Source organism: Spinacia oleracea, chromosome 2, assembly GCF_020520425.1.
Source record: "Spinacia oleracea cultivar Varoflay chromosome 2, BTI_SOV_V1, whole genome shotgun sequence".
Taxonomy (NCBI): Eukaryota; Viridiplantae; Streptophyta; class Magnoliopsida; order Caryophyllales; family Amaranthaceae; genus Spinacia; species Spinacia oleracea.
The window spans coordinates 114,405,980-114,414,096 of record NC_079488.1 but is presented as its reverse complement, the minus strand read 5'-3'; the positions used below and the strand labels follow the sequence as shown (position 1 = coordinate 114,414,096).

The 8,117-nt window shown below is 38.5% G+C and overlaps 2 protein-coding genes across 5 annotated transcripts; one reads left to right on the top strand and one right to left on the bottom strand.

The window, feature by feature from the left end:
- LOC110795052 (serine/threonine-protein kinase MPS1) lies at positions 1-4,208 on the top strand. 4 transcript variants are annotated; one of them, XM_022000030.2, is made up of 7 exons: positions 1-349; positions 785-964; positions 1,073-1,147; positions 1,579-2,519; positions 2,727-2,927; positions 3,160-3,321; positions 3,415-4,208. In XM_022000030.2, the coding sequence occupies exons 1-7, from the start codon at positions 166-168 to the stop codon at positions 3,961-3,963; spliced, it is 2,292 nt and encodes a 763-aa protein (XP_021855722.1). In that variant the 5' UTR covers positions 1-165; the 3' UTR covers positions 3,964-4,208. The 4 variants fall into 4 exon arrangements, with proteins under 4 accessions (XP_021855722.1, XP_021855721.1, XP_021855720.1 ...); XM_022000029.2 differs by having other exon boundaries at positions 1,510-2,519; XM_022000028.2 differs by having other exon boundaries at positions 785-1,147.
- A 157-nt stretch (positions 4,209-4,365) lies between these two features.
- Positions 4,366-8,017, bottom strand: LOC110795053 (histone-lysine N-methyltransferase ASHR1). Its single transcript, XM_022000032.2, has 14 exons — positions 7,845-8,017; positions 7,554-7,687; positions 7,314-7,448; positions 7,117-7,171; positions 6,812-6,930; positions 6,378-6,466; positions 6,221-6,302; positions 5,945-6,049; positions 5,734-5,824; positions 5,540-5,659; positions 5,276-5,382; positions 5,068-5,137; positions 4,913-4,976; positions 4,366-4,708 (listed from the first exon to the last, which is right to left on the bottom strand). The coding sequence occupies exons 1-14, from the start codon at positions 7,945-7,947 to the stop codon at positions 4,552-4,554; spliced, it is 1,431 nt and encodes a 476-aa protein (XP_021855724.1). The 5' UTR covers positions 7,948-8,017; the 3' UTR covers positions 4,366-4,551.
- Positions 8,018-8,117: the final 100 nt, after the last annotated feature.

Genomic DNA, 8,117 nt, shown 5'->3' with positions numbered 1-8,117 from the left:
CCCAGAATTCAAAAATTCCCCCACACACCTTCTCTAGTTCTCTCCCACTGAGTTTGAGTTCAAACTTCTACGACTCGGCGGCAATGGCTGTGCGATTCTCAACTTCTTGAACATTTCATCTCTCTTTCTCTCTCTTTCTTCAGAGATGCAATCAGAGATTTTTCCATGGACGGGGATCCTAACCTTCCAGTCCCACAAGTGAGTTCCGACACCAATCTCACCCCTCCGATCAACTCCAACTCCTCGTCTTCTTCTTCTTCTTCTTCTACTTCCTCGTCTGGCCCAAACCTCGAAGAACGTGCTCTTCTCCGTGATCTTCAAGTTTTTATGAAACGACACCGTTCCATTGGTATTTTTCTCCTCTCTCTTCCATTTCCGTCTGCTTTCACTTCGAGCACTGGATTTAGGGTTTGCTTTTTTGTCTTTTGGTTCAATTAACTCAGGTCCTATTCATTTTTAGTTTAATTGTTGAATTTAGTGGGAAATTGACGATAATGATCATCTAATTTATGATGGTAAACACTCACTAGTCACTATACTCTCTCGAGTTAGGTTTTAGTACACTCAGAATTAATTATAGATCAATGCCGAAACCAATTTGTTGTGTTCAAGGCTTTATTGTGAATTCTGGGTTACCAATTGGCAAAATTGATTGACCAAGTCACATAATGACAGGAATCTAGGCTTAGTTAGTTGGCATTTGCAATATTTTCCGGGCTATAATTTGGGGGGAGGAGGGTTTCAAGTTGATGTTTGCTTTATCCTATGTTTGGAACTTACACAGGTACATTGCCACCAACTAATTACTTACCAAGACGTGTGCCACCGCAAAGGGAGACATCTAAAAGCTCAGGGCTGTATTCAGGTTTAACAGTAGAGACCAAAAGGATTGTTGAAACAAGTGAGAGATCGTCTGTCATTGAAGCTCAGGAAGATGCATCTCTTACAACTCCTAACTTCACGGGTACAATCACAAATACATATGATGAAAAGTATAACCCATTTGGAGGGCACATGCAGGAAGAGCACCTAAATTACAAAGATGTTGATATGAATATTTCGTCTTGTGTAGAATCAAAACATTGTCAAATGGTAGAGGGTACAAAAAGGGTCAAGTTTTCATTGGCCAGCTCTGCCAATTCACAGGGTAAGTTACTGAAATCTACTTTTAGCTGCTCAAGTGCATATTTAAATATTGAAAAAATCAACTCAATTTTTGAATTTGAGTCTTAAGGTATTGTTTTAGTCTTGTTACCAAAGAGGTGTTATCAGTTATCACTCTTGTAAATTTGTGTTGTGAATGTCGTGCTACAAGTATGTTTGAGTGCTATTCTTCCCATTGATGACATTTATGTTCAGAATATACACTTATTATTTTGACTAATTAAAAAATGGGCAGACATTGTATTGCATGATCATCTATTATGAACTTCCCGGTTATAAAACATTCAATTGTGAAATTGTGAGGAACAAACCTTTTCCTTTTCTTCGACCGTGCTGTCAATGCAGGGGCTGATGGTCAAATGGCCACCAGATTGGACAACTTATCTTCTCATATGGATTCACTTGCATTGGCAGAAATGGAGTGGGAAGCAGTTAATCAAGCAGAATCATCAAATGCCATTAGCAAAGAACTGAAACAACCGATTTCTGTCAGAGCTGATGCAGATGGTGTTTCGAGAGCTGATGGAGGCTCGTCTGTACCAGCAGTAGGAATTTCATCTCTTCAGAACCAGCTGCACCACTTAAGGAATTTCCTGCACACTGATGTAAGCCAACCAATGACCCAGTCTTCTGTGGTGGGATTATCTTGTGCCACCACAACCTCTGTCCATGCAACATCTGCACCAAGACTTAGTTCAACAACCCATTTTTCATGTCCACACCATGATAGTTTAGCTCCAGGGTCCTTAGCTGATGCCAGTCTGAAAACTCAGAACATAGCCCTAGGAGACGGGATGCGGCAAGCTATCTCTACATCCGTGATTGACAGTGGAGCTGACTCTGACAGAGCACTCAGTGGAGCTCAAGCTTCGAGCTTTGAATCAAATGCCTTAATAGAAGCTAAAGAAATTAAGGAACGCAACATGGTGCAGCAAAGTCAAGTACTTGCAAATCCATCCCGAACTGAAGGGCCGTCCATAAAGGAGAAAGGACAGGGGCCTGATACTGCAAATATCCCACCACCTTGCTCCTCGTCAAAGGATTTAACTTCTACTGCAAATCTGGAACCCCCTAAACCAGAAAAACACGAAAAGGCACCATCGCGGAAAAAGGGTTATGATCCTGACCATTTTTTTAAAGTTAATGGTAAACTTTACCAAAGGCTTGGCAAGATAGGATCTGGTGGAAGCAGTGAGGTGCACAAAGTTATTTCATCTGACTGTACAATTTATGCCCTGAAAAAAATCAGGCTTAAAGGTCGTGATTATGCTACTGCCTATGGATTTTGTCAAGAGATCCTGTATTTGAAGAAGTTAAAGGGGAATGATAACATCATCCAACTTGTTGATTTCGAGGTAAGCGCTCTTTAGACTCCATCTTGTATTATATATCGTCATAGAATCAGGGTTTCTTTAGAGAATATAAGAAACTGCTGAAGTAGGTGCAGCCTAATAATCTTGTTTACTTTTTGTTTTTCTTCTTTTCTTCCTATTACTATTTTTTCTGTTTTCCTTAGGACTTTGCCTGACAGACTAAACATTTTTAGCACTTTCATCTTTTAGGTAACGGATAAAGCTTTGCTCCATGAAGTTATGAACGGCTCCATTACTAACAAGGACAATAGACTGAAGGATGATGGATATATTTACATGGTTCTTGAGTATGGAGAAATTGATTTGGCTCATATGTTGTCACAAAAGTGGAGAGAAATTGAAGGCTCCAACTCAACAATGGATCAGAACTGGCTTCGTTTCTACTGGCAGGTTTCTGGTCTTTTTCTTGGTTACTAACCTTAGACAGGAATTGCTAGTTAATTCGGAATTAAATTCATTTTCTGCTGAGTCTGTCTTAATAATACCCCTGAAGTCACTTGTGAGCTCTCAGATTTCCATTTAAGAAATAGATGAGGGGTGATAGATCACTTTTAGATACTTCTTTGAAAGAAACTTTTCGATAAACAGGCAATAACTTTTTCTATGTCAACCATGCTGGCAGCAAATACTACAAGCTGTGAATACGATTCATGAGGAGCGTATAGTGCACTCCGACCTGAAGCCAGCTAATTTCCTCCTTGTCAAAGGTTCATTGAAGCTCATTGATTTTGGCATTGCTAAGTCTATAATGAGTGACACAACCAACATCCAACGGGATTCCCAGGTTCTTTTCTTCCTCCTTCTGTATTTTGATGGCTCTACTGTAATTTGCTTGAAAAAATCAGGAATTTATGCAGCTCTCATTTGGCTCATACAGGTGGGTACATTGAGTTACATGTCTCCGGAGGCATTTATGTGCAGTGAAAGTGATGCAGATGGGAACGTTATAAAGTGTGGGCGGCCATCAGACATATGGTCTCTTGGTTGCATACTTTATCAAATGGTTTATGGACGAACACCCTTTTCAGAATACAAGACATTCTGGGCAAAGTTCAAAGTAATAACTGATCCCAATCACAAAATCATATATGGTCCAGTTTCCAACCCTTGGCTTCTAGATCTTATGAAGAAATGCCTTGCTTGGGACCGCAATGAAAGATGGAGAATTCCTCAGCTTCTTCAACACCCATTTCTTGTCCCTCCTGTACAGCAGCAGTTGTCCCCTTCACTAGACCAAAACTGTAAATTTATTCAGCTCATCAATGAATCTTGCGCAAAAGTACCAAGTCTGTGTTCGGAGCTCCAACAACTACTAGGAGATCCAACCGACACATCACAAGATCAGCAACTTCAAATAATATCACAAATTTCAAGTATCTGGCAGCAACTCCAGGTACACATCACAAAGACGACTGAGCTAGGCTAAACATTGAAGAGGAATTTTGTCTTCTTTCTGGCACCATGGGTTATTTTGTGAATAAATTCTTACTATCAATACTTTTTCCATGGCGCCTTTCAACAGACTGGTAGAATCATAGATTATGATGGTTGTACAATCCTGTAATTTCCAAGAAATGAATGTAGCTCCTCTTTTGTTTTAAAGTGAAATAGTGTCCTTGTATATTTTTGTTGAAAATGTTATTTTGCTGGTTTGGTTTGGGTTGGTTTGTTTCTGATTTGGTTGAAATAGTATGAGAATGAAATCCAATCTAAATTTGCAGACAAGGTATTGGAGCAGTAGACTTGTGTCATTTTCATCATTTATTTACTGCCTTGAAGTTCCTACCTATTGTTTATTTTGGAGTAGTTTAAGATTACAGTTTTCAACTCAAGTAATCAAGTACAGTAAATAAATATTTAAGTACTTCAGTACAGTTTTCAACTCCTTTATTGGGTTAAATACTTAAACCCCAAAGGAACGCTGAAAAGTGAAAAGCAGAAACTAATCCTCTCAGAAGCAATTAGGCAAGGGATGTATTATTGATCCTTGTAGCATACATATCTTCAGTCCTCATCAATGGGTTTGAGTGTGAAAAGAGGCTTCAGCATGGGCTTCCTCCAGCTTGGCAAGCAGCTCCTTCATAAATGGCGTGTTTGTCCCATGTGTCACTCGCAATATATCGAATGCCTTGGTTAATGATCTAATACAATTCCCAGTTTCCTCAAGTAACCTGTATGCGCACCGTGTTTTTCAATAAGGAATATACGTACAGTTCTATGGGAAATTTATCAGAGGAGCATAACCTCTTCTAGATCAAAGCATTTTGAGAATTCTATTCATGTTTGTCGTTTGAGGCAAAAAAATAATCACACAATACAACGTTTAGAAGAAATTAACACAAGGTGCTTAACATTAAGAGAGACCATACTCTTACCATTCTAATTTTCCACATGTATAATACTGCAATCCAAGCATAGGATGACAACCAGGGTAGGCCTCTGTAAGATAAATTCCCTAGATTGTCAGAAAAGTTGACAAGAAAAGATATCCTATAGATTGAGAGAGACAACCAGAAACACCGAGAATTACTTTCATATACAGGGATGGTCATTCTGCAATAAACCAGTGCGTCCTTCCAGTTGTTCAGCTCCATGAATATCTGATGATAAAATAATACATCGACAAATATGTTGCATATTAAAATCTGAAAATAAGTTTATACACTGCATTGTAAAATAGGTGATTCTGCACTAAGATCTTACTGCAAGAAGAGAAGTCATACAAGTTAATGATGTACCTTTAAGAGACTCTCTCGTGTGCTCATTAGATTAAGAGATAATGGATGACATAATTTCAACTGTAGCTTTTCAACTGTCTTGTACAAAGAACCAGCTTCTTCATAATCTGAACTCTGTCAAAGAAACACCTCCATTTGGAAATAATGGAATGAACAGGTAGGGGGTGGGGGTGAGTACACAACAAAAACAACACTATGCAACAGGAAGTCATCAAAACAATTCCTAATTTATTGGTTTCCTAAAAAAGACATCAGAAAGGATACTTCCTGATTTAAGGGCAGTTGCTGCCTTTTCAGAAAAGCTTTTCACTTCACTTGCAATCTGTTTAATATCTTCCAGTTTCCTCAACCGGCCACATTGTTGGCATATGAATGCCTTGTTGTCTGCATATCGGAAAAAAGATACTGATGATAGAAACCCAAGTAGTGTTTATGCACTTGCTAAAGAAAGCGTGTACCTGGATCCCGAAGCAAAAAGCCCGTGCATGTATTAGCATCACACCTATAACCTTCCAGAACGGCACTTTCTTGAATATCTTCACATTGCCCCTTCAATATGGTATTATGGATTGAAGTAAAAAACAGAAAAGTTAAAATAACAGAAAGTAACAAACTATAAGGATAAACTTCAGTGTGATTATGTACAATGATATTATTTTACGCACTTACTAAATTCATGCAACGAGGGCACGAGCAGTTGAAGAAGTACTGTTCATTTAGAGCCTTTTGTCGAGTCATGGTGCTTCCAGCAGTTTCTATATAGCTTATTAGAACCTTCAAGAATATCAGAAGACAAAGAACAATCAGACTTCAGTATGTCCCCCTTTTGTTCTCTTTCCCAATTTTTTGGGGAAAGCGACTCATCTCAAATACTGCTACTTTCACACATATTGAAGTAATTGCAACAAAGGAAATGGAGTAGCACAAGTCATATGGTTTTAGTACCTCACTACCTTTAGGTATAGGTTGCACCGCACGCACCACAGCTGTTTTTCCCTCAAACATCAAAACCGCATTTGGCAAGCAACTGAAATACTATAACCAATTAGCATATACATTTCCAGAGATTTACAAACAACAGACAATAACGTAGCCAGATCACCTGTGGTTGATGACAGATATCACAGGATATAGTCCTGTACCCAGAGGTCTAAGTTCTGAATCACAAATACTATGTGCATTGCAAGCAAGCTGCAACAGCATAAAACAATTAGTGAATGAAAGATAGGTTGCCCAAACTCACAAATTTGAGATTTTTCTAGTAACAAAGAACTAAATTACGAAGTATCTCTCATTAAACATTTTAAACCTACTTGGATTTCACAATTGAATAAGGTGCTTTAGGTTACACGAGTAACAAATTGATGTAAACATTCTAAAAAGCCAACATATAAAGCCAACCATAACTTTTACATTGGTTGACTGGAAGTCTAAGCACTACTAGATTCTGCAATAATATCAGAGTATATCTAGTGCATCTGTGCATGCATATATTCAAACAATGAAAACTAGCCAAGTACGAGTTTCAATGGAAACCTTGGAAAAGTTCTCTGTAACTTCTTTTAGTTTCAGGTCAGGCCATTGAAGAATCACGCTAACAAGGTTGGCCATCTGTGCATATAAAACCAGCTGCTTCTCATCAATCTCAGACATATCTTAGAAGGTAATATGGTTAAGAAAAACCCATAAAGGTTATGATAAGACCATGTTTAGAAAACGATGAGTTACTAAATATGAAGCACCCAATTCCAGCTTCTTTTCTCAGTCAATTATTACTTAATTCCAGGATAACCTCCCCAAAAAATGGTTCCACGCATTTAGCAAAGTAGGCAAGAGGATACGAGATACTAATGCCTCCACCAAGTTGTAGTTGTCGGTCACAGTATTTGGTATAACCTGCCACAAGAAATCAACTCACCAGTCATGATCAGATAGTTTTCCAGCATAACTAAATCAATTCTTTGCAGGAATGACATAAAGAGTTTCTTTAAAGAGTTGAATTTGTAAACACAGTTGCAAGAAATGCAAGATAGTCCACCTTTTGATCCTGAAGCTTTCTTCTCAAGTAGAGCTTTACCATTAAGCGTATAGAGGGTGTAAGGTATTTTTGCCTCTCCTTCTCAAGCTTTGAGAGTGCTTGACATTCAACACGATGCAACGTCCAATCTGCTTTCTGGCCGGAAAACAACAAATGGTATTCGTTTCATGTATCAGTCAAACTGTAAAGTTACAAAGATCATATAACTGTGGATTTTAGTGACATTTAAGTAAAAAAAACCTGGCATTTACTCCCACAATACCACACAAAATGACAAGCAGCGCACTTCTTCAATTTATCAGAACCAAAACACACTTCACATCTTGAGTGATTCGGCACAGAAACATAAGGTTCTTGGCTTATAATAATCTCTCCTGCACCATAGAAAGATACATGTTATTGCCTCAATAAGGTTTCCCCATTCAGAAGCAGTGTAATTTGCTATTTGGTTTTGTTGGGTCATTGTCACAAACACCTTACCTGCATTCCTTGCTTAATCAGTATTTCATGGACTATAGAAAATAAACAGACCTGGAGAAAAATGGTTGGTGGTGAGAAGACAACGTCCTTTTTCCGGCAAACTTGAAACGGACAGCCCTCGTTCCGATAGTATGCCACGCAGCTCCTCCTCCATGTTTCTTCTTCCTCTCCTCAAACTTCAGAGTTGATCAACTTCCTTTCTCTTTTTACAGTTAAATCCCCAACAAATTGTTTAAATACTCTCTCTTTAACTAATAAAGTAGATTTCAGGCTCCGGCCCAAGTGGGTAGTAGACCACTACTCAAAATTGCCCTATAGGTTGGG

Bases quoted from the DNA above. Each gene is read 5' to 3' on its own strand.
- LOC110795053 (XM_022000032.2), bottom strand. From the start codon at position 7,947: ATGGAGGAGGAGCTGCGTGGCATACTATCGGAACGAGGGCTGTCCGTT. The intron at 7,449-7,553 runs GTTTTTTTTACT...TTTTCCGGCCAG, and splicing joins ATTGTGGGAGTAAATGCCAG to AAAGCAGATTGGACGTTGCA. The intron at 5,383-5,539 runs GTATCCTTTCTG...GACAGAGTTCAG, and splicing joins AACTGCCCTTAAATCAGGAA to ATTATGAAGAAGCTGGTTCT.
- LOC110795052 (XM_022000027.2), top strand. From the start codon at position 166: ATGGACGGGGATCCTAACCTTCCAGTCCCACAAGTGAGTTCCGACACC. The intron at 2,928-3,159 runs GTTTCTGGTCTT...CCATGCTGGCAG, and splicing joins GGCTTCGTTTCTACTGGCAG to CAAATACTACAAGCTGTGAA. The intron at 3,322-3,414 runs GTTCTTTTCTTC...TGGCTCATACAG, and splicing joins ACATCCAACGGGATTCCCAG to GTGGGTACATTGAGTTACAT.